At 37.9% G+C, this 25,493-nt stretch overlaps 1 protein-coding gene across 1 annotated transcript in view; it reads right to left on the bottom strand.

The window, feature by feature from the left end:
* Positions 1 to 25,493, bottom strand: part of pgm2 (phosphoglucomutase 2) — a 63,792-nt gene that overhangs the window by 29,294 nt on the left and 9,005 nt on the right. Inside the window, exons 3-6 of the mRNA XM_072252902.1 lie at positions 18,450 to 18,556; positions 14,820 to 14,904; positions 6,733 to 6,816; positions 455 to 648 (exon numbers count right to left, since the gene is read on the bottom strand). Coding sequence (XP_072109003.1) covers positions 455 to 648; positions 6,733 to 6,816; positions 14,820 to 14,904; positions 18,450 to 18,556 — 470 coding nt within the window. The remainder of the gene's footprint in view (positions 1 to 454; positions 649 to 6,732; positions 6,817 to 14,819; positions 14,905 to 18,449; positions 18,557 to 25,493) is intronic.

Consider the following 25,493-nt stretch of genomic DNA (forward strand, 5'->3'; position numbering starts at 1 on the left):
CCACAATGATTGCACAGTGAAAAAAAATTACAAATTAACTTTAAACTTTTAAATAATATGAATGCCAGAAATACTCAAACGAGCCAGGCATTATCTATCAGAATAGAAACAGATGTAACATTTATGGTTAATGATTTTATATCAGAATTAGAAAGTAAAATATTTAACACATTTTAAGCAAATGAAGGGTCAGGGAAGGAACAAACATAAAAGGTAGGAGTCGGCAAGAACGTAATTTAACAAATGCAGCTTACTCTGATGAATAATGCTCACATTTTGTGCTTCTATATTTCATTTCCTCAGCACCTATATTTTGCTCTTATATAGCAGGAATTCAGACATAATTGAATTTAACCTAGTGTATCTTATTGCTCAAGTCTGATAATCAAATGATTAAACAATAAATATTACTAATAATTTTTTAACAGATAACAATATAATTGATCTGACTCACCTGTAAAAGCAATGTTTCTGTAAACATTCAAAATATTTATTTTTCATATTTTCATAAGGATCTTTAATGAGGGAACTACAGTCAACAGTCTTGTCATTCCATGACCCTTCCCACGGCTCTAAATTTTTCTCAATGGCCTTTGCGATTTCTTCATCATGGGGTTGTATAATTTGAGCCCCATTTTCCCAGTAAACCTGACAATTACCAACAAAACAGATTTGTGGCAAGATTCACAAACTTGCATCAACCTTCACCAGTTGTAAACAAAACTGTTCTAAATCATGCTTTTTAAACTAGGTACCCAATAATTTTTGTTCCAAAGATTAAGCTAGATCATTCCAACAGATCAACTTTCCTCATATAATCTAATGGGAGAAGGGACATAGTCAAATGTGTTTAATTTGCAAGAAAATACCATGCATTATGTGAGTTACACAATTCATACAAAAAATTGTTATTGCAAAGGTGACATTTGCCCTACTGAGTCCATGCTGGCTTATTTTAGAACTACCTATTAAGTCTTATTCCATCACTACAATGACATTAGGAAATAAAGTGCAATTCTGTGGGGAAAGAAAGCATTATTCCCAATTTTTGTCCACAATTTACTGGATGAACTGTGGGATTCCTCTACAAACAAGGATAGTCTGGCATGCACACAAATCAAACTTCATGAAAAATACACTATAATGGAACTTTGCAAATTTGGCAACGCACAGAATGCTGGAGGAAGTCACAGGCCAGGCATCTATGTAAAAGAGTATAGTTGACATTTCAGGCCAAGAGCCTTCATCAAGACTGGTCTTTTACTCCCCCTCGTCCTGATGAGGGGTCTTGGCCCAAAACATCGACCGTACTGTTTTTCATAGATGCTACCTGGCCTGCTAGTTCCTCCAGCATTCTGTGTGTGTTCTTTGGATTTCTAGCATCTGCAGATTTTCTCGTTTGCAAATTTGGTCTGATTTTTGTGGCCTTGCATAACACTTCTGCATTACAATGAAGTGCAAGGCCACAAAAATTAGGCCAACATTATGAAAACACATATTGAGCAAAGAACAAAACTTATGATCTACTGATTTATGTAAGTGATAAGTATTGCTGGTATATATAGGCCTCTGAACAGTAGCTAGGATATGAGCTACAAATTACAACAGGAAATAGAAAATGCATGGGCAATATCATGATAGTCATAAGGGATTTCAATATGTCGGTAGATTTAGAAAATCAGAATTTGTGGAAAGCCTATAAGATCACTTTTTAGAGTAGTTAGAGGTTGAGCCCACTTGGGGATCAGCTATTCTGGACTGGGTGTTGTGTAATGAAATAGATTTGATTAGTGAGGTAAAGGAACTCTTAGGAGGCAGTGATCATAATATGATAGAATTCACCTTGCAGTTTGAGAGGGAGAAGCTGAAGTCAGTGGAGTAAAAGGAATTATAGAGGCATGAGAGATGAGCTGGCCAAAGTTGATTGGAAGAGGACACTAGTAGGGATGATGGCAGAATAACAATGGTTGAAGTTTCTGGGGCATTTCGCAAAGCCCAGGATAGATACATCTCAAAGATGAAGAAGTATTCTAAAGGGAGGATAACACAATTGTGCCAGACAAGGGAAATCAAAAACAACCTAAAAGCAAAGGAGAGGGCATATACTATAGCAATTAGTGGAAAGAGGGAGGATTGGGAAGCTTTTAAAAACCAACACAAGGCAACTAAAAAGCTGAGGGAAAAGATGACATACGAAAGAGGATACCAAAGAGGATAACGGAGGATACCACAAGTTCTTTTTCCAGATACAGTGGTATGCAAACGTTTGGGCACCCCGGTCAAAAATTTCTGTTACTGTGAATAGCTAAGCGAGTAAAAGATGAACTGATTTCCAAAAGGCATAAAGTCAAAGATGACATATTTCTTTAATATTTTAAGAAAACGTTTTTATTTCCATCTTTTACAGTTTCAAAATAACAAAAAAGGAAAAGGGCCTGAAGCAAAAGTTTGGGCACCCTGCATGGCGGTACTTAGTAACACCCCCCTCGGCAAGTATCACAGCTTGTAAACGCTTTTTGTAGCCAGCTAAGTCTTTCAATTCTTGTTTGGGGGATTTCCGCCCATTCTTCCTTACAAAAGGCTTCTAGTTCTGTGAGATTCTTGGGCAGTCTTGCATGCACTGCTCTTTTGAAGTCTATCCACAGATTCTCGATGATGTTTAGGTCAGGGGACTGTGAGGACCATGACAAAACCTTCAGCTTGCGCCTCTTGAGGTAGTCCACGGTGGATTTTGAGGTGCGTTTAGGTTCATTATCCTGCTGTAGAAGCCATCCTCTATTCATCTTCAGCTTTTTTACAGATGGTGTGATGTTTACTTCCAGAATTTGCTGGTATTTAATTGAATTCCTTCTTCCCTCTACCAGTAAATGTTCCACATAACCATATAACAATTACAGCATGGAAACAGGCCAACTCGGCCCTTCTAGTCAGTGCCAAATTCTTACTCTCACATACCTGCACTCAGCCCATAACCCTCCATTCCTTTCCTGTCCATATAGTTGTCCAATTTAACTTTTCATGAAATTCTGCAGCCTTCTTTCTCCAAACATACCTTTGCTCATTGTGGCCAAAAAGTTCCAATCAAAAGGTTCAAAGGAACATCTAAACAAGACTGATGCATTTTGGAAACAAGTCCTGTGGACTGAAGTTAAAATAGAACTTTTTGGCCGCAATGAGCAAAGGTATGTTTGGAGAAAAAAGGGTGCAGAATTTCATGAAAAGAACACCTCTCCAACTGTTAAGCATGGGGGTGGATCGATCATGCTTTGGGCTTGTGTTGCAGCCAGTGGCATGGGGAACATTTACTGGTAGAGGGAAGAATGAATTCAATTAAATACCAGCACATTCTGGAAGTAAACATCACACTGTCTGTAAAAAAGCCGAAGATGAAAAGAGAATGGCTTCTACAACAGGATAACGAACTTAAGCGCACCTCAAAATCCACAATGGACTACCTCAAGAGGCTCAAGCTAAAGGTTTTGCCATGGCCCTCATAGTCCCCTGACCTAAACATCATCGAGAATCTGTGGATAGACCTCAAGAGAGCAGTGCATGCAAGACGGCCCAAGAATCTCACAGAACTAGAAGCCTTTTGCAAATGGGTGGAAATCCCCCAAACAAGAATTGAAAGACTCTTAGCTGGCTACAAAAAGCATTTAGAAGCTGTGATACTTGCCAAATGGGGTGTTACTATGCAGGGTGCCCAAACTTTTGCATTGTGCTCTTTTCCTTTTTTCCTATTCTAAAATTGTACAAAACAAAAATAATACACTAATCTTGCTTAAAATGTTGAAAAGAATGTTTCATCTTTAACTTTATGACTTTTGGAGATCAGTTCATCTTCTACTCACCTAACTATTCATAGTAACAGAAATTTTGACCAGGGGTGCCCAAACTTTTGCATGCCACTGTATATAACGAATAAAAGAGAGGCGAATGCAGATACCTGATCACCAGAAAATAACTCTGGACAGGTAATAATGGAGTACAAAGAAATGGCAAAAGAACTTAAGCATTGTACATCCATCTCCACCGTGGAACTTGACAAAATAGGCCAACATCAGCATGGTTTCCTTAAGGGAAAATCTTGCCAGACAAATCTGTTGGAATTCTTTGAGGAACTAACAGGCAGGATAGACAAAGAAGGATGTCAGTGAATGTCGTGTCCTTGGATTTTCAGAAGGTGTTTGACAAAGTGCCGCACATGAAGCTGCTTAACAAGATAAGAGCACATGGTATTACAGGAGAGATACCAGCATAGATAGAGGATTGGCTGATTGGCAGGAGACAAAAAGTGGGAATAAAATGAGTCTTTTTTTGATTAGCTGCTGGTGACTAGTGGTGTTCCGCAGGGGTTGATGTTGTGACCACTTCTTTTCACATTGTATGTCAATGATTTGGATGATGAAATTGATGGCCTTGTGGCCAAGTTTGTGAACTATACAAACATAGGTGGAGGGGCAGAGAGTCTGCAGAAGGACTTATACAGATTAGGAGAATGGATAAAGAAATGACAAATGGAATACAGAATAGGGAAGTTATTGTCATGGACTGGTAGAAGGAACAAAGGTGTAAACCTTTTTCTAAAAGGTGAGAAAATTAAAAAATCTGAGGTGCAATTGATTTAGGAGTCTTCGTGCAAGATTCCCTGAAGGTTGAGTCAGTGGCGAGGAAGGCAAATTTCAAGAGGAGAAGAATATAACAGCAAGGGTGTAACGCTGAAGTTTTACTTGGAGTATTGTGAGCCGTTTTGGGCCCTTTATCTAAGACAGGATGTTTCTGAGTGTGTTCAGAGGAGGTTCACAAGAATGATTCCAGGGATGAAAGGGTTATTGTCTGAGGAGTGTTAGATAGCCTTAGGCCTGTACTCACTGGACTTAGAAAAATGAGGGGGGGGGGGGGGGGAAATCTCATTGAAACCTCTCAAATATTGAAAGACCTAGATAGAATGGATGTGGAGATGATGTCTCTTCTATTGGGGGAGTCTAGAACCAGAAGGCACAGCCTCAGAATAGAGGAACGTCCATTTAGAACGGAGATGAGGAGGAATTTCTTTAGCCAGAGGGTGATAAATCTCTGGAATTCATTGCGATATTCCGCTGTGGTGGACAGGTCATTGGGTGCATTTAAGGCAGATGTTAATCGGTTTTTGATTAGTCGGGGCATGAAAGATTATGGGGAGATGGCATGAGAATGGTGTTCAGAATGGGCTGAATGGCCTAATTCTGCTCCTATCTGGTATGGTCTTTTTTTCTGAAAAACTATGATTGTAAAGTTCTCAGCATGCACATTAGGTTTGTTACCCTGGAAATATTGTAAATAAACAAAAGGACCTCATCTTTTTTGTCCAAGTAATGGTCACTTCACTGTAAAAATGCAGGTACTAACTTCTGAAATTTTTAGGTATCAGGTTGCTAAATTTGTGACAACACATTCTTCATCCAAAGGAAACAGGACAAATATGAATTACTTAAAATATTATGAGTGCAACAAACAAAAACAGAGGCAGTCTTGATGCTTTATTGTATTATTTGGAATAATTACACAAATTCAAGATAAAAGAGATCCCATGTTTTTATAAGTATGATTGAAGATAATACACTCTGCAGTGAATTTTATTCTAACAAGACTCAGTGCACAGATGGATTTCCAAAACATCATTTACATACAACAAACTACTAGCTAGATCTAAAGTATTAAGACATGCCAACATAGCAAGGGAGACCTCCGTCAAGCCTAAAGGTTTTCAGGCAGCTTTCATGATATTGCCCAAATCACAAAGATAAAGCCAAATAGGAAAGTGGAATAAAATTGAATTGATTGCACAAGAAAATCAATTAAGTGAAAAAGTCTGCAGATGCTGGAAATCCAAAGCAACACAAAGCATTGAAGAACTCAGCAGGACTGATGGAAAAGAGTAAACAATCAACTTTTCAGACAGAGACCCTTCCTCAGCACTGGGAAGGAAGAAGATGCCAGAATAAAAAGGGGGAGGGGGTGGGGAAGGAGGCTTGCTGGAAGTTGATAGGTGAAGCTAGGTAGGTGGGAAAGGTCAAGGGGTGGAGAAGAAAGAATTTGATAGGAGGGGAGAGTGGACAATAGGAGAAAGGGGAGGTGGAGGGGACCCAGTGGGGAGCAATAGGCATGTGAGAAGTGGTGCAAGGTCAGAGTGGAGAATGGGGCGGGGGGAGGAGGGAATAGATTTGTTCACTGGTAGGAGAAATCGATATTTATGCCATCAAGATCAGAAGCAAATAAGAACCCAATAGAATCTGGTATAAAGGTTCATAATCAGTAAAAAGGTTTTCAAATTTGTCGATTGCCCTAGGATTTTTCTGCTTTAGACATCAGAAAGAATGAAGCAATTCAATTCCTATCACTGTTAGCTCATTGTGAAGGAGTAAAACCCAAATTAAACTGTATTAATTATTCGTGGGATAATCTTATTTCACTGTCAGTGAACACAAGGCTGAGGAATGTGATGGAAAAAAAAAATCACATGCAAATATTGACATAGACAAATTCCTAGAATTTACCATTCATACATTCATTTTTGTCAATCTGCACTCTACTTCCATTAATATTGCTACACCACGACCACTTACATGAATCATTGTACAGGCTGCATTTCATCACAACATATGTAAACTATAGGGAAAAAAGATCAGCTTATTTATCAACTAATGGATTTAGGTAAAGTGACAAATTTTGCACAAAGAACTGCATGTTTACCTTATAACCATTATCCTGCTTGGGGTTGTGAGATGCTGTTACCATTATTCCAGCACACAGCTTCAACTGGGACACAGTAAAAGGCTAAAAAAAAGTTTGACAGTTAGAGTTATATTTAAGGAAGAAACTGTCAGTTACAAATTAATAGCAGAAATTTGTATTCAGATTAGTCAGATGAGTTTATAATCTGTAATTCTGATAGTACTGACATTAAATATATTAAGTGTATTCATACAGATTATAGATTTTAATAATCACCATATCTATTCCATAGAAAAAATTGCATATACAATATATATAAGTGGATTTTTTTAATATATTGAATAAATATTACATTCTGATAATCAAAGGTTTCTCTGATAAAAATAAATTAACTTTCAAAGCAACACACAAAAAATGCCGGAGAAACTCAGCAGTATCAGGCAGCATCTATGGAAATGAATAAACAGTCAACGTTTGGGCTGAGACCTTTCTTCAGGAAGATGCCAAAATATAAAGGTGTGGGGTGGGTAAGGAGAACAAGTGGAAGGTGATAGGTGGAGCCAGGCGTATGGGAAAGGTAAAGGGCTGGAGCGGAAAGAATCTGATAGGAGAGCAGAATGGACCACAGGAGAAAGGAATGAAGAAAGAAACCTAGGGATAGTGATAGGCAGGTGAGAAGAGATAAAAGGCCAGAGTGGGGAATAAAGGAAGAGGAGAAACCAATATTCATGCCATCAAGTGAAATTTCAAGATGTTCACTTGGAACTCGAGATATTCAAAATTTTGGATGGTTCTAAATGTTTCCTAATTGAGCACACTCTCGCATCAGAATCATTATTCTCCATTCCAGAGACGTAAACACATTATATAGTTCATTCTATCAATGTTACTTTGTGATTGCTACATAGTCAATGCCATCTTTGACATGGTGGCAATTGTCCTTCAACAAACACCTGAGACGCAGTATAACCATTTATTCCATCAACACTCTTCGAAAGTTGTTTCATACATCACACTAGTGAATGCAAGCTTGGAAATACTTTGGTATCTCTGTCAGGATATCCAGATGTCAAGAAGAGATCCAAATATATTTACACGAGTCTAAAGGTACTTCAGAAGAACAAAACAAAGGGAAACTGAACTCTGAACTTGGAAGACAGATTTAAAAATTTAGTCAATAAGTACAAACCCCATTTCCAGAAAAGTTGGGATATTTTCCAAAATGCAATAAAAACAAAAATCTGTGATATGTTAATTCACATGAACCTTTATTTAACTGACAAAAGTACACAAAGAAAAGATTTTCAATAGTTTTACTGACCAACTTAATTGTATTTTGTAAATATACACAAATTTAGAATTTGATGGCTGCAACACACTCAACAAAAGTTGGGACAGAGTTAAAATAAGATTGAAAAGTGCACAGAATATTCAAGTAACACTGGTTTGGAAGACTCCACATTAAGCAGGCTAATTGGTAGCAGGTGAGGTATCATCACTGGGTATAAAAATAGCGTCCATCAAAGGCTCAGTCTTTGCAAGCAAAGATGGGTCGTGGCTCACCCCTTTGTGCCAAAATTCGTGAGAGAATTGTTAGTCAGTTCAAAAGGAACACTTCTCAACGCAAGATTGCGGAGAATTTAGGTCTTTCAACATCTACAGTACATAATATTGTGAAAAGATTCAGAGAATTCAGAGACATCTCAGTGCGTAAAGGGCAAGGTCGGAAACCACTGTTGAATGCACGTGATCTTCGAGCCCTCAGGCGGCACTGCCTAAGAAACCGTCATGCTACTGTGACAATTATAGCCACCTGGGCTCAGCAGTACTTCGGAAAACCACTGTCACTCACAGTCCGTCGCTGCATCCAGAAATGCAACTTAAAACTGTATTACGCAAGGAGGAAGCCATACATCAACTCTATGCAGAAATGCCAGCAAGTTCTCTGGGCCCGAGCTCATCTCAGATGGACCAAAAGACTGTGGAACCATGTGCTGTGGTCAGATGATTCCACATTTCAGCTAGTTTTCGGAAAAAACGGGCATAGAGTTCTCCGTGCCAAAGCTGAAAACAACCATCCAGACTGTTGTCAGCGTAAGGTGCAAAAGCCAGCATCTGTGATGGTATGAGGGTGCATCAGTGCCCACGGCATGGGTGAGTTGCATGTACGTGAAGGTACCATTGACTCTGAGGCGTATATTAGGATTTTAGAGAGACACCTGTTGCCATCAAGGCGACATCTCTTCCCGGGACGTCCATGCTTATTTCAGCAGGACAATGCCAGACCACATTCTGCACGGGTTACAACAGCGTGCCTTTGTAGACAGAGTGTGTGTGCTTGACAGGCCTGCTGCCAGTCCAGATCAATCTCCTATTGAAAATGTATGGCGCATCATGAAGAGGAGCATCAGACGACGGAGACCACAGACTGTTGAGCAGCTGAAGTCTTATATCAAGCAAGAATGGACAAAATTTCCAATTGCAAATCTACTACAATTAGTATCCTCAGTTCCAGAATGATTAAAAAGTGTTATTAAAAGGAAAGGTGATGTAACACAATGGTAAACATGCCTCTGTCCCAACTTTTGTTGAGTGTGTTGCAGCCATCAGATTCTAAGTTTGTGTATCTTTACAAAATACAATCAAGTTGGTCAGTAAAACTATTGAAAATCTTTTCTTTGTACTTTTGTCAGTTAAATAAAGGTTCACATGAATTAACATATCACAGATTTTTGTTTTTATTGCATTTTGGAAAATATCCCAACTTTTCTGGAAATGAGGTTTGTAAATGGATTTGAAATTGTTGCTTAAGGAAGAAAGAGTTCATGAACAAAAGGATGAGAGTTTTAAATTAAAATTATTGATTGACTCAAACTGACTATGCCATCGAACAGAAGAGTGATAAACAACTGGGACCAGAAGCAAGTTAAAATATACACAGAACAAAGAACAGGCTGACATTTACAGAGGGTGGAAAATGGGAAACCAGCCAATAGCCACTGAATAGCCAAGTCTGAGATAATAAAAGTATAAAGGTTTCAGCAGATGGGCTGAAGGTCTTTGTAACAGACAAGCCACTGTGAAGTGAGCTTCCAATATCAGAAGCAAATAGAAAGCAATGCAAAGGAAATTAGTGCAAAATTGGCAGAGGTCACAAGACATTAAACTAGTCAAGTGATTTCATAATGATATCGAAAAATTCAAGTCATTATTTGAATCTATAAATATAATTAACTCCTTGATTCTTGCAGGATTGAGTTGTAATATCAGAGATTCCGAGGCATAAATATAAATGTAATTATTTTTAAGAACTTTGTTATAGCAAAAAATTGGTCATGGTCATTTTAGCATAGTTAATGAATAATGAACACGTTAATTTTAAGCTTTATAGTGTAAATGAGAACGTAGATTCCATTAATCATGCAGTACTTTTTAATTCATTTGTATATACAGCATCAGGAATAGAGAATTGATGCAAATATGGTTTATATTTGAGTCCAAGTTAAGCTTTATGACCCACTACTCATTATAAAACCTTAATCTGTCATTTTATAAACTTAATGGCCAACAGAAAAAAATATAATCAGTGTAATGGTTTGCTGAAGCAACAATTGCTTCAGATGCCTCCAGAACTCTGCCAATAAAGCTAACTTCAGTCAGTGCCTCATTGACAACTTGAAAACTCCCAAACAACAGGGGCTTTAGGAAATGTACTCTAAAGGCTGATTTATACTTGTGCGTACGGGCTACGCTGTAGGCCTGATTTATACTTTTGCATGCCCTGATGCCGTAGCGAGCATGCATAGTTATGTCTGCATCGCTCTGCAACTCACCGCCAAAATACTAGTTGGCGGTAGGGTTTCTATGTCACTGTGTTGAGTTTTTTCGTGACAGACATAGATGAGGAAATGCATTTCAGATATTTTCAGATGTCAGCAGGTAGATTTGACGATTTGGTTCATTGTCTCCAACCATTTATTTTGCATCAGTGTACAGACATGGCAGAGAAAAGCAACCGGAAATGTGTAGGAGGAAATACGATGCTACCAAGCAGACTAATCACAGTTGTTGCGGTCTGCATCGCTGCGATGCGTGAGATACATTTTTGGGGAGGTGCACGTCACCCTACGGCATAGGGTACGCGGTATCTACGGCGTACATTTGACGCAAAAGTATAAATTGGGCTTTAGGCTCTGAATTCCACCATACTTAGCATCTGAATAGAGGCTCCTTGACACTCTGCCTGCAAACAGATTTGATGAGGATGGTTAGGAGATCAATGAGTTAATTAACTATAAACTCAAGAGATTCGTGGATTGCAAATTTCCACACACCACACAGGAAAGAGCATCTCAGACACCTGAAAGCTAAAGACTAATAACAAAACTCAGCACCTTTAGAGCAATTGTGAGTGAAAAGTAGGTCAGAGATTCAGGAAATCATTGATAATTTCAATATAATAGGTAATAGGCAATTAGGGTTAATTTCAAGTTAGAGGCACAGTATCATCAATGCCCAAAAGCAGTGGAGAAAAATGTTTGAATTGCAAAAGTAGAAGAGGAAACAAAAGTCAAATGCAAAATAAACATCACCTGAACAGACAAAAACCATTGACATTAAGGGAAATAAAGATTTTTGTTTTGAAGTTTCTGAAGACATTGTACCTACAACAAGAATTGATGAGATCTCCAGTAGTTTTACAAGTGGAATTAAAATACAAAGTCCTCAGATGCCAGAAGTACATTAATAGAGGAACAAGTTAAATTACCCAGACACTATATATCACATATATTTATCCTGATTACGCTGATTTATGGGGAAGACCAGAGGCTCAAAGATTGCTGGAACAGAAATGGACTACAAACTGTATCTGGCAGTCTGCATCTAAATGTCCAGAAGGAATAAGACCTTCCAGTGCAGATGCAATGGTAGCTCCAGCTGAACCCACTGAAAAATGAACCAAAAGGTCAATAAATTAGCCAACCAAATGTCCAATCTGTCTAAGAAACTTATGCATGCTGTTATTTCCAATCAGAGCACAGTAACAATCCATCTTACAATCAAACTGTCTTTGGGGAAACTCCCACAACATGGTATGCTGTCACATCTTTGGAAAGTCCCAATAAGTAAAATTTTGCTATTTCCTTTATTCTAATCAGAGGCTGATTCTCTATTGCATTAGTTGTTTTCTTGCACACTTCCTCCTTATAATGCACAGTTTTTATCTTCAAATACAAGCCACTTATAGAAACCTAGAATCTTACAACCCATCTTAATTTTCTGTGTTTTAAAAAAGTGACTTTAAAATATTTAGGAATACACAAGATGTTGTAATTTGAACTTGATAATATTGCTTCTTTTAGGTAAATATTTACAGACTGCAATTCTATCAATTGAACGTGGTTTGGTTGTAGATGGCCTGCCCCCTTGTGGCTGCAAGGCATCTTGCTGCAGAACAGTAAAGGTCCCTCTTGCTCAGCGAATTTTCACTTTTTGAATCTTTGCAAGAGAAGTTTTAATTTAATTTACTTTATCATGAAAGCAAATAGTAGGACACTGGAGAATACCTATTGCTGCCCATGAAAACCATTAAATTTAACCTTCCATGTGATCAGGGTAATGGGAAGGAGTCTGTGAACTGTTGTTAATGGGGATAAGCACACCATCACTGTACTATTCAGCAACATAGGCCATTGGATAAATGCTTCTCATTTGTTGCAACTTTACTGGAAGGATATTGAAAAGTTTCTGACTTCTTACCATGCATGGAAGTTAATGATTGACAGTACTGCTCACTAATTAAAATTTTGCACAATGCAAGTGTTATGTTTTGCAAGTCCAGAAACAAATCAAAAGGAAAAAAAAACAAGAGCCAAGGGATACTTGTGTACTTAGTGTTTTTTTTAAGGCTCTCATATACGACATGGTGGCGTAATGAAGAATGCCATTCACACAATTCTTATGCATAACCTATAATGAACTATGTAAACAAAGAATGCTTAATCAAACCATATGTTTACAATATTACTCAAATATGACAGAAATATTGAATTCTCTACACTCCTCTCTGCTTAGCTATTACCTTGTGGGATAATGTTTTTCCTGACCAGGCTGGGGGGGTGGGGGTGGGGGTGGGGGTGGAATCACTGCATGGCAGGTGAGATTTGTGGCTATGAAACTACCTCAGCTTCTGGGACCTCCTGCGTGATGATTGTAGGAGCTGACTATGAGACTGCAGGAATAGTTCCGACAGCTCTGGATACTCTTACTCTCAAACAATTGACTGTTCTGTTCAACTGATCGATGTGTTGTCTCCAGATGACGTCAGACGAAATCTCTACTTCGTAAGAGAGTGGTCCAGTTCTGTCCTTAGTCTGTTCAGGTACCTACTTTTGCTCACCTCTGCAGACCATCGCCAAGACTGCTTGTCCAGGAGTGAAACATCGGACCTCCTTGCTTGAGGAGCCCTCAATTTGTCTCAGCTGTTTGTCCTGCATACTCCTTCTGAAATTGAGTTTGAGGAGATCCAAGTGAGAGCACAAGGGACAACCCGTGAACAGCATAGCTGGTGAGTTGTTGGTATGGAGGGTGCTGCATTGCAATATGCAAAGCGGAAATTAGTGAACTTCTGATTCAGTGTTAGTGCAGTGTGTTCTACTATAGTAAATGGTAAACCCTAAAAAGGAAAACACAACTGTCGTCGCATTCTTTGGCCTTGGGGCATCTACCACTGCTTCAATTTTCTCAGCACACTTGTGTAATTCTTGTGCCCACATTAAGTGATGCTTGGTTTAAAGAATTTACACTTGACATGTCATGCTCGGAGCCCAAAATCTTCTAAACTTTTTAACACTGTCTTGAGATTTTGAAGATGTTTCTTGTTATCCTCATCAGTAACAATGTTGTCACCCAGATGATACTAAGTGCCTGAGCAGCCTTGCAGCACTTGCTCCACTCCACAGCTTTCTGCCGGACTACAGGTGCAGATACTACTCTAAAAATAAGCTGATTATATTGATAAAGCCCTTTGAGTGTTCATGGTGAGAAACACTTTGGACTCTTCTTTCATCTCCATCCACAGGCAGAACTCAGTGAAGTCCACTTTGCTTAAGTGTTTCCCTCCAGAAAGGTTTGCAAAGACATACTCTAACCTGGGCAGAGGTTATTGATCTACTTTTGGTACTGTGTTGATGGTGACCTTAAAAGCTTCACAGATCCTGACAGACCCATTCTTCCTAGCTACTGGGATTGTGGGTGTTGCCCAAGGGGTCCAATGCACTCAAACTTGGAAAGAATTCCACCACCCTCCATGTGATCTAGCTCACTGGCCGTTCACATCCAGTGTAAGTCATATTGCTTATTTCATGTTAGTTTTCACATTGTAACTCTCAAGGCTACTCATTCTTGTGCCACTCTCATCATTATCAGATTTTTCAACAACAGCATGCAGATTACTGCTCTTTTTAAAACTGCAACTTTACTTGTTCTCTTTTTCCCTTTGCAATCCATTTATTTTTGTCTGGCCAACATACTCTTTGTACATGTCCTACTTTGTTGCATTTTTTCCACACGTTTCACCTTTAAATCTGCATTGGTTTAGTGTATGTGACCCCCTGCTATAACAGTAACAAAATTTGTTCAGCCACTTATCCATTCTATTGTTCACATTTACTTCCAATATCCGAGAGATCAACCCCGCTCTTAACTTTTCCAATTCGTTAATTCAATTCTCAACCTCCAACGATCAATCTCTTATTACGCCCTTTCCATTCACTGAAACTTTTAAGCATAACACCTCTGTATCCGAGGATGAACATACCACAGTACAAGCCATGATGTTGTGCCGTTCCTTTAATCTACTCCAAGATCAATTTAACCCTTACCTTCCACATATCCCTTTATTTTTCTTTCATTCATTTGGCTATCTAAGAGTCTCTTAAATGTCCCTAACATGCCTTTGTACCAACCCCAACAGATGGAAAAACCATGCTACAAAGAAAATAATAACTATTATAATTTAAATGCAGAGAGAAGAAATCAGTGTAGCAGTATCATATAGACAAGACACCTACACATTTAACATACATGAATTGGTGAACACATACCACAAATGGTGTTGGAGTAATCTGAGAGAAAAGATACACAGGAATACCCTGGCTAATCAGAACAGTGGCAGCAAATCGGGCAAATCTGAAAAAAAAACACAGAAATAAGTTAACTTTAAAATTAAAAAAGGAAAACATTTGATTAATGCTAACTTTAATGAGAAGATTCAAAAACCTGCACAATGGTCATTTCATAAACACAAGAGATTCTGCAGATGCTAGAAGTCCAGAGCGTCACACAAAAAATGCTGGAGGAACTCAACAGGTCAGGCAGCATCTATGAAGAGGAATAAAGAGTTGACATTTCAGGCCAAGCCCATTCATCAGGAATGGAAAGGAGGGGGAAGAAGCCAGAATAAGAAGGTGGGGGGAGGGGAGGAGTACAAGTTGGCAAGTGATGGGTGAAACCAGGTGAAGAGGAAGTTGGGTTGGTGAGTGAGGGATGGGGGGGGATGAAGTGCGAGCCTGGGTGGTGATAGGTGGAAGAGGTAAAGGGATAAGGGAGGAATCTGATAGAAGAGGAGTGTGAATCATGGGAGAAAGGGAAGGAGGGGGGGAACTGGAGGGTGGTAAGGAGAAGATAGAGGTGAGACAGTAACCATAATAGGGAATTGCTAAAGAAAGAAGGGAAGGAGGAGAAATTATGGCAAGTTAAAGAAATCGATGCTCATGCCGTCATGTTGGAGGCAATTCAGACGGAATACGAGGTGTTACTCCTCCAACCTGAACGGCCTCATCGTGGCAGTAGAGGCGGCCATGGACCAACATGTCTGAATGGAATGGGAAGTAGAATTAAAATCGGTGGTCACCAGGAAAACATGCCTTTTGTGGCAAACAGAGTGAATGTGCTTGACAGAGCAATCGCCCAATCTACGATGGCTATCACCGACATTGAGGAGGCCACATCAGATATAGTAAAGGACCCCAACAGACTCACAGGTGAAGTGTCATCTCATTTGGAAGTACTGTTTGGGGCTCTGAATAGTGGTCAGGGAGGAAGTGTAGGGGCAGGTGTAGCACTTGACCCACTTGCAAGAAAAAGTGACAGCAGGGAGATCACAGGAGGGATGAGTGGGCAAGGGAGTCGCATAGACAAGACACTCTCTTGCTCAACTTTAATGAGAAGGTTCAAAAACCTGCACAATGGTCATTTCATAAACACAAGAGATTCTGCAGATGCTAGAAGTCCGGAGAGTCACACAAAAAATGCTGGAGGAACTCAACAGGTCAGGCAGCATCTATGAAGAGGAATAAAGAGTCGACAATTCAGGCCAAGCCCATTCATCAAGAATGGAAAGGAGGGGGACTCTCTTGCTCAACTCATTCCAGCGCTTTGCATCAACACAAAAAGTGCTTACAAAAAAGGTCATTTTATTAATTGTGGAAGCTTCAATAGTAAGCAATTTAGATAATTGGACTGGACAACATTTTACTAAATAGGTTCAACAAAAAAATTATTAACCACACTATTTTCTCAATCAAATGTGTGAAAAACCTAAAATGTGAGGACTCCATGCACTTACTAGCCATTCCCTGCCAGCCATTTTCCAGCCGCAAAATCAAAAACACTGCAGATGCTGGAGATCTGAAAGACTCAGCAAGTCAGACACATCTCTGGAAAGAGCAAGGGTTAGCCAAAGACCTTTCAACAGAAGTGAGAAAAAGTGAAAATATGTTAGCTTTCAGTTGCATTGAAGTGTGTGCGTGTGGGGGGGGGGGGAAAGAGGGCGGGGATGGATGGACAAAACAAAGGAGACCTCCCTAGTCATGAATAATAGTGAAGCTAGGGTTTTATCCATGGGAAACAATAAGAAAAGGGGACAAATTGCAGGGCCTGTCTACAGGTCCAGCATGAAAGCATGTTACCTGAAATGTTACATGAAAGCACAGAGTCTGAAATGCTGTAATTTGTCCAGACAGAAAATGAAGTGCTGTTCCTCAAGCTTACAATAAGCCTTGTTATATCATTTTAACCACCTGCCTGTGATGCACAAGCACATCTGTCCCAGTGGACCCATTATTTCGGCCTACACTTGCTTCTCAAAACCTCTTGCTTCCTGCCTTGAACAAGGGGAGAAAGGATGGTGTCAATTCCTTCCTACTTACACTCAACACCCGCAATTTCAGAATCAGGTTTATTATCACTGTCTTATGTGACATGAAATTTGTTGCTCTGTGGTAGCAGTACAGTGCAAAGACAAAGTTAATAAAAATTACAAAATAAGTAAATAGTCTAGAAAAAGGAATTATTTGTTCATGGATTGCCACTTTGCCAGCTTCCTATTCCTTGATCGTCAAGGTACAATCCCTCCACATCTCTATCCCACACCGCAGTGATGTCCCTGGAACATTTCCCTTGTACCAGCACAGTCATTTAACCCGCCGAACACACGAAACTGCTTCTGTTTCCATTCCATTGTATTCACTTTCTTCACATTGAAAGGTTTGGCAATAGAAACTTGCATGAGCACAAGCTATGCACGCCTTTAGCAAGATACATTTAAAGCTTCCTGCTTTACTTCTGCTCAGGGCTCCCGCCTGAACTCTTTTTCTAATCCATGGTGTCACTGAGGCTTTCTGCACTCATTCAGTTCTAAAATTGCATTATTTATTTCCACATTGTTCTCACATGCTCCATCTCTTAACTTCCCTATTTGGATCTCTCTGTCGCCATCTTACAGAATAAGCTACCAACAAATATTATTACAAGCCTCTAGACGGCCACAGCTATCTTGACTATATTTCCTCCCACCGTCTCCTGTAAGGATCTTATTCCCTTCTCACAGATTCACCTTCATCTGTCGTCATTGCACTTGCACCAATAATGAGATTTTCCACGTCGGCACCTCCAAGGTGCTTTCTTTCTTCCCGAACTGTGGTTTCCATTCTGCAAAGTTAACTAATCTCATGACTATTCTTTTTCCTGTACTTCACTCACCTTCTTTCCACCTTGACAGAGCAAGGACAACGTTTCTATGCTGCTCATCCTCTCACCCACTAGTCTGTGCTTTCAACAGATCAGCCTTTCATCGTTTGTAATTTCCACCAGTGCCAACAAGATTCCACCAATTCCACACATTCTCTCCGCTCCTTCTCCGGCATTTTGAAGGAACCATTTTCTTCATACTTCCTTACTTGTTCTTCCATCTTCACCAACCATTCCCCTTCTTTTGACACATTCTAACGCAAGCACAGGAGATACGATACAAACAACCCTATCAAGTGAAGTTGCTGAGCACGAGCATTCAGTCAGCAATGGTGACTTGAGCTTTCTGTTGCCTGTCTTTCTAACACTATCTCCCAGTGCCATTCTGATCACTCTGTTAGTGAGGCTGATTGTATGTTTGAGCAACAAAGCTCATTGCAGCCTTCCAAATCCAATATCAAATTCAACAAGGCTGGGTGCTTCCCTTCTTAGTCTATATTGAAACAGGTCAGGTCGTCCTTCTCTTATATTGACAAAGATTTTCATTTACAGAGATTCAGGAGCCTAGTTAACTTCTCCCTTCAACCTGGTACATTTCACTACATAAACTGAGTAGGTCCTTTCAAAATAAGCTATTTTCTTGCACACAATTTGTATAGAAAATTACAAAATACACAGAACATTAATTCATTCCTCAACTTCACCTTTGACTGCTGCTTCCACTGGGAGGGTGAGCACGTGCATCAAAACCAATCACGACACCTCGGTCTTTCACATCTGAAAAGGATTTTTCCAGATACCGACACAAACCCTGGAAGAAAATAAAAATAAATTAATTAATAGGTATGCGTATTTGTTCCAATGGGCTATCTATATCCAGAGCCCAAATTTCTTTTAGTAAATTATACATTCTAGCATATGGCTGTTAAAAATTTATTCAACCTAAAAATTAGTTAATTCTACATGGAATTAACTCCACTTAAACATACAGATAATGTTACTAAACATGCTTGACAACAGTTCAGATTTTTTTAAGCTGCAGCTGGAATTGCAACCAAATTCATATGACCATACAAATCTCTCGCTGACTTCTGAGTGCATTTACTATATTTCCAATCTCCATACTTTAATACTGCTGAAAGTAGATCATTAAATTCATTTGAAGTTGTTTCCCCCTTGATGTTTCCTCCTGCTTTACTCTTCTGTAGCTGTGTTTCTCTTCATTTGCATACACTGACCTCTCTCTTGGAATATATAAACACTCTTACTAGCTGCATCTGACCTAATCTTAATGATAAGACCATAAGATATAGAGTCATAGAAATGTACAGCACAGAAACAGGCCCTTCACTCCATCTAGTCCATGCCAAACCATTTAAACTGCCCAGTCCCATTGACCTACATGAGGACCATAGCCCTCTATACCCCTGCCATTCATGTACCTATCCAAACTTCTCTTAAACGTTGAAATTGAGCTCACATGCACCACTTGTGCTGGCAAGTTGTTCCATCCTGAGTGAAGTAGTTTCCCCTCATGTTCTCCTTAAACTTTTCACCTTTCATCCTTAATCCATGACCTCTAGTTGTAGTCCCACTCAATCTCAGTGGAAAAAGCCTGCATGTTCTTACCCTGTTTATACCCCTCATAATTTTGTACTGTGATGGGGTCCTGAATTACCCCTATGAACTGTGCTTTTGGAGCGCGAGAGAGGCGAAGACTGCTCACAGCATGTTTATACTTTCTACAAGGACGCTGCCTGCTTGGAAATTCTTACAGACAGAGAGGGGAGGAGCTGTTTGAGAGACAATTGGTATTCAGCACGGTGAGATAAATAGAAGGTTAGATGATAGACCTACAGACACATGGTTTTGGACACTGAATGAGCTTTGTTGTGCCCACAGAAAAGGTGGGTTTTTGGAGGATCGATCAGGCAGATCGATCAGTGGCTCTCGCAGTGTGAAAAGGGTGTGACTGGTGGGGAGTTATTTGTTTGTCCAACCCTCGCCTGGGTTGATAATTCCTCCACAAAAGAACAGTCCCCTTTGTTGTGGTCACAGTCGGTAACTTCGAAAGGATTTCAGAGGACAACGGGAAGATTGACAGTGTCAGCTCACCTGAAAACTCAAATCTCTCTCTCTCTCCCTCTCCCCCCATCACTACTCAACTCAATACCACGAACTGAACTGAACCTTACTCATCATCATAAGACTATCTATTTACCCCTCAACTTGAAGAAGCTTGGTTTTCATATATTTCCACACATACTTACATATAATCATTGCTAACCTGTTTGATTTATCTGCATTTATATTACTGTATTGCGTAGTTACTAATAAATACCATTAGTTAATAGCAATACTGGACTCCAGTGTTTTCATTTCATTTTAAATCTTTTTATTAATTATTGAAAATTGACAAGAAAAATACATTAAAATAATCAAATCAATATATCAATAAGTATAATAAGAGTCAAACTATTAACCAAACTAAACAGTATATCAATAATAATAATTAAAACAAAATGTTAAAGCTATATTTTTTTGAAAAAAGAACTTCTACTAACTAAAACAAAAAAACCCCGACTAACAAACAAAAAAAAACAAGGAAAAAAACCAGTTGGAGCATAAACCCGGAGCTATACGGCATACAAGCTTCTATATAAAAAAAAGACATCAATCCGCCAACCAAATCCATTTACCCAAGAATCAGAAGGGAACATCTTAATTAAATCAAATCAAATGATAGTAGCAGGCAAAAGAGCCCCACCTTTTCTCAAAGTCAAATTGAGGATCAAAAGTTCGACCTGATTTTTTCCAAACTAAGACATAACATCATCTGAGAGAACCATTGTATCAACGAGGGAGCAGAAGCATCTTTCCATTTTAATAAAATAGCCCTTCCAGCTAATAATGTAACAAATGCAATAACATATTGGCCTGATATCGAAATACCATGAATATATTGAGGAATTATACCAAACAAAACTAGCAATTTATTAGGTTGTAAACTAATTTTTAAAGCTTTAGAAATTGTAGAAAAAAAATAGATTTCCAAAACTATTTCAGTACAGAACACGACCAAAACATATGTGTCAATGTAGCTATCTCAGTTTTACATCTACCACACTGACTATTAACATTAGGAAACATTTTAGACAGTCTCTCCTTTGTCAAATAATAATGATATACAATTTTAAATTGAATCAAAGAATGGCACAAATTGAAGAAGATTTAACCAACTTCAAAATTCGCAACCAATCCTCTGCTATCAAGGTCACGTTAAGCTCTCTTTCCCAATCTTGCTTAATCTTAAGTAGAGGATAATTATCCTGTTGTAATAGTAAATTATAAATTTTCCCAATAAAACCTTTCACTAAAGGGTTGATTTTTAAAATAGTGTCTAACAGGTCAGAATCTTGTATATATGGAAAATTACTTAAATCTTCTTGGAAAAAATGTCTGACCTGAAGACATTGCAAAAAGTGTGAGTATGAAAGAGAGTATTTAGTTACGTGTTGGCGCGTGGCCAAGTGGTTAGGGCGTTGGTCTAGTGATCGGAAGGTCGCTAGTTCGAGCCTCAGCTGAGGCAACGCATTGTGTCCTTGAGCAAGGCACTTAACCACACATTGCTCTGCGACGATACTGGTGCCAAGCTGTATCGGCCCTAGTGCCCTTCCCTTGGACAACATCGGTGGCGTGGAGAGGGGAGACTTGCAGCATGGGCAACTGCCGGTCTTCCATACAACCCTGCCCAGGCCTGCGCCCTGGAAACCTTCCAAGGCGCAAATCCATGGTCTCACGAGACTAACGGATGCCTATGATGATGAATTTAGTTACTAATTTCTCAAAGGACATCAATCGGCCTTCTTGAAACAAATCCATAAAAGAATAAATTCCTTTATTCCTCCAAAGAGAAAAGGTAGGATCACTAAGTAAAGGTTTAAATAAATAGTTTCAATAAATTAAACTAAGGTGGTTAAATTTTTTAAGATTAAAAAAACTTACGAAACTGGTACCAAATTAGTAATGACTGCTTAATCATAGGATTAATATTTAAAATAGAAATTTTGGCTAGTTGTACAGGTAAAGAAGCTCCTAATAATGAACTTAAATAAAATTGTTTTACAGCTTTCAATTTCAAGTCAACCCATGGTGGACGTTCATTTTTAATCGGTCCAATATAACCAAGAACACGCATAGCACCCAATAATTCATTATTAAATTAGGCAAAGCAAGACCTCCATCCTTTAATTTTTGTAAATGACATTTTCCAATTCTTGGTCTTTGATTATTCCAAACAAAAGATGAAATAATAGAGTCAACCTGATCAAAAAACTTCTTAGTTAAAAAAAATAGGAATATTTTGAAATACATAAAAACGTTGGTAAGATCATCATTTTAACTGCATGAATTCGACCAACTAATGAAAGTGTAAGAGGATTCCATCTAGAAAATAATTGCTTCATAAAATCCACTAAAGGAACTAAATTAGCTCTATAAAGGTCTCCATAATTTTTAGTGATGATAATACCTAAGTATTTTTTAAGAGCATCCATAACTTTAAAAGGAATATCATCATATATAAAAGCAGAATCATTTAAAGGAAATAATTCACTTTTATGCAGGTTTAATTTATATCCTGAAAACTTTCCAAATTCATTTAATAATTTCAATAAACTAGGAATGGATTCTTCAGGATTCAAAATATAAACTAAGAGATCATCAGCATAAAGGGAAATCTTTTGAATAATCCCATTTATGGAAATTCCTTGAATATCCTTAGCCTCACAAAGTGCAATAGCCAAAGATTCCAGCACCAAATTAAATAAAAGGACTTAACAGACATCCTTGTCTCGTACCCCACGAAAGTCGAAAAAAGGGGGATCTACAGTTATTAATTACAGTGGCAATAGGGCTTTTATATATCATTCTAATCCACTCATTAGAATTAGAACCAAAGCTAAATTTCTCTAAAACGTTCAATAAACATTTCCATTCAACTCTATCAAATGCCTTTTCAGCATCAAGAGAAACAACACATTGGGGAGTTTGAGGGGAACGAGTATATAACATTTAACAGTCTCCGAGTATTAGAAAAAGAATAACGGCCTTTTATAAAACCTGTTTGGTCCAGAGAAATAATTTTAGCTAGTATATTCTCCAACCGATTAGCCATTATTTTTAAAAGAATTTTGGCATCTACATTTAATAAGGAGATAAGTCTATATGAAGCACAATCTGTAGGGTTTTTATCTTTCTTAAGAATTAAAGAAATAGAAGCTTCATAAAATGTAGAAGGTAACTCTAACAAAAAAGAATCTTTAAACATTTCTAACATATAAGGAGAAAGCAAATTTTCAAATTTTTTATAAAATCCTGCCGAAAAACCATCTAGTCCAGGAGTTTTACCAGATTGCATTGAAAAAAATAGCTTTCTGAATTTCTCTTTCAGTAAAAGGAGTATCAAGAATTTGTTGATCTTCAACAGATATTCTAGGAAAATCAATCTTTTGTAAAAAGGCATTCATTTTAGAAGGATCAGCTGGAAACTGAGACTTCTAAAGTTCACTGTAATAGTCTTGAAAAATTTTATTAATATCTTTATAGTTACAAGCTAAACTACCATCTCCCTTACGAATTTTTAAAATTTGTCTTTTAGCTCTAACTGCTTTTAGTTGGGATGCTAATAGCTTATTACTTTCATCTCCAAACACATAAAATTGACTTTTTAATTTAAGTAAACTTCTTTCAATAGGATAAGTTAATAATAAATTACATTGTGATTGAAGTTCAACCCTTTGTTTAAATAAGTCAATATTAGGAGAAATTGCATAAGTGTTATCCAGGTCTTTAATTTGTTTTGAAATCCTATCTAACTCTATTTTTGTCTGTTTCTTAAGCTTAGCCAAATAGGAGATTATCTGACCTTGCAAATACGCTTTAAATGTATCCCATATAATCAATTTTGACATATCTTCTGTAATATTAAAAATCTTTTATTTGAGTCTCTATAAATTTGACAAAGTCCAAACTTTGTAATAAGTTTTCTGGAAAACGCCAACGCAAGTTTACATTGCTAACATCATTCATTTCAAAAGTTAAGCTTAAAGATGCATGATCCGAGACAGCAATAGCATCATATTCACATTTCTGGACTTTGGACAAAAATCGGAAATCAGCTATAAAATAATCAATTCACGAGTATTTTTTATGGACATGTGAATAAAAAGAATAATCTCTATCATTAGGATGTAGATTTCTCCAGATTTCTATCAAACCATAATCAAATAAAAAGGAAATAATAAGTGATGCTGAACCACTCGGAAGCTGCTGATTGGTTGAACTCTTGTCAATCAAAGGGTTTAAACAACAGTTGAAGTCACCTTCAATCAGCAGCATATATTCATTTAAGTCTGGTAATAAACCAAACATATTTTTTAAAAAAAGGATCATCTACATTAGGTCCATATAGATTAACCAAGACAATTTTTCTATTACAGATTGTTCCTTAAATAATTAAAAATCTACCATTGATAGCTGACACGATATCTTCTTGGATAAAAATATAAGCTTTAATAAAAATAAATGCTCCCTTTGTTTTATTTTGACAAGTAGAATGATATTGAAGGCCCTTCCACGTTTTAAAAAATCTATTTGGATCGCCCATTCTGATATGTGTTTCTTGAACAAAAATTATATCGGGCTGGAATCGGTTAATAATTTTAAAAGTCTTCTTTCACTTAATAGGGTGATTCCAGCCACGTACATTCCAACTAATAACATTTATCTGTTTAATAACCATAGAATATTGTTTTAAACACGAAAATACACGCATACCATCGTGGGCTAATCAAAGATGGTGGTGATGAATATAACCATATAGAAAACACGCATGCTCCTAAGCTCCATAATGAGAAAAAACCTGAAAAAGAAATTCTATAATAAACCCCAAAATGCAAAAAAAAACAAATACTCCCCTCATCCCAAAAGGTAGAAATCCGGCAAAAAGGAAGGAGAAGCCGGAATGCTTCCCCAAAGAAAAAAGCAGAATTCCGCATGCAGCTCAATATAAATAGTGATTTAAAAGTTTTTCTCCCAATTCCCCCCTCCCCTTTACAAAGAAATCACATAACTCTAAGATAAGAAAGCTCAGCAGAGAAACAGAAAAAAGATGTTTATAGTTAATCATTGAAAATAAACTAGGAATGCAAAAACAGTCTCCAAAGGCGTCAAAACAACGCTATTAAACCTAAACAGTACATTCTCAAACAAGAAAAAGACACCATTATTCCTTTAGCTTAAAACTAAAGCTAATTATCTATTCTAAACACTCCTCACTATATAAGAAAGAGTCTATGTAAACTATGAAAGCTATCACTTAATTAGTAAAAGGAAGAAAGAAGCAGATAATCAAACCAGTTAATAATCTGTCCACTGTGTTAGTTCACTCCATATACCAAACAGACTTCAAAGAAGTCATTCATTAGTCAAAGCAAGAAGTTCACCTCTTCTTTAAATAGTTCATCGGTCAAAGGAAATCTTCAGCATATCAAAAATCTTCAAAGCCTGTTTTCTTTTAGAAAATTATTCAGCAACCCAAACATCCTTCATGCGTCAGCCGACTCCATGATAGAGTTAACATGTCCAATGCTGCTTGGGAATCTGAAAACACACGAGGTGTAGAATCCTTAGGAAATAATTTTAATCTTGCAGGATAGCGAAGCGATGGGAAAAGTCCCTTTTCATAA

Source organism: Mobula birostris, chromosome 3 (genome assembly GCF_030028105.1).
Source record: "Mobula birostris isolate sMobBir1 chromosome 3, sMobBir1.hap1, whole genome shotgun sequence".
NCBI classification, from domain to species: domain Eukaryota; kingdom Metazoa; phylum Chordata; class Chondrichthyes; order Myliobatiformes; family Myliobatidae; genus Mobula; species Mobula birostris.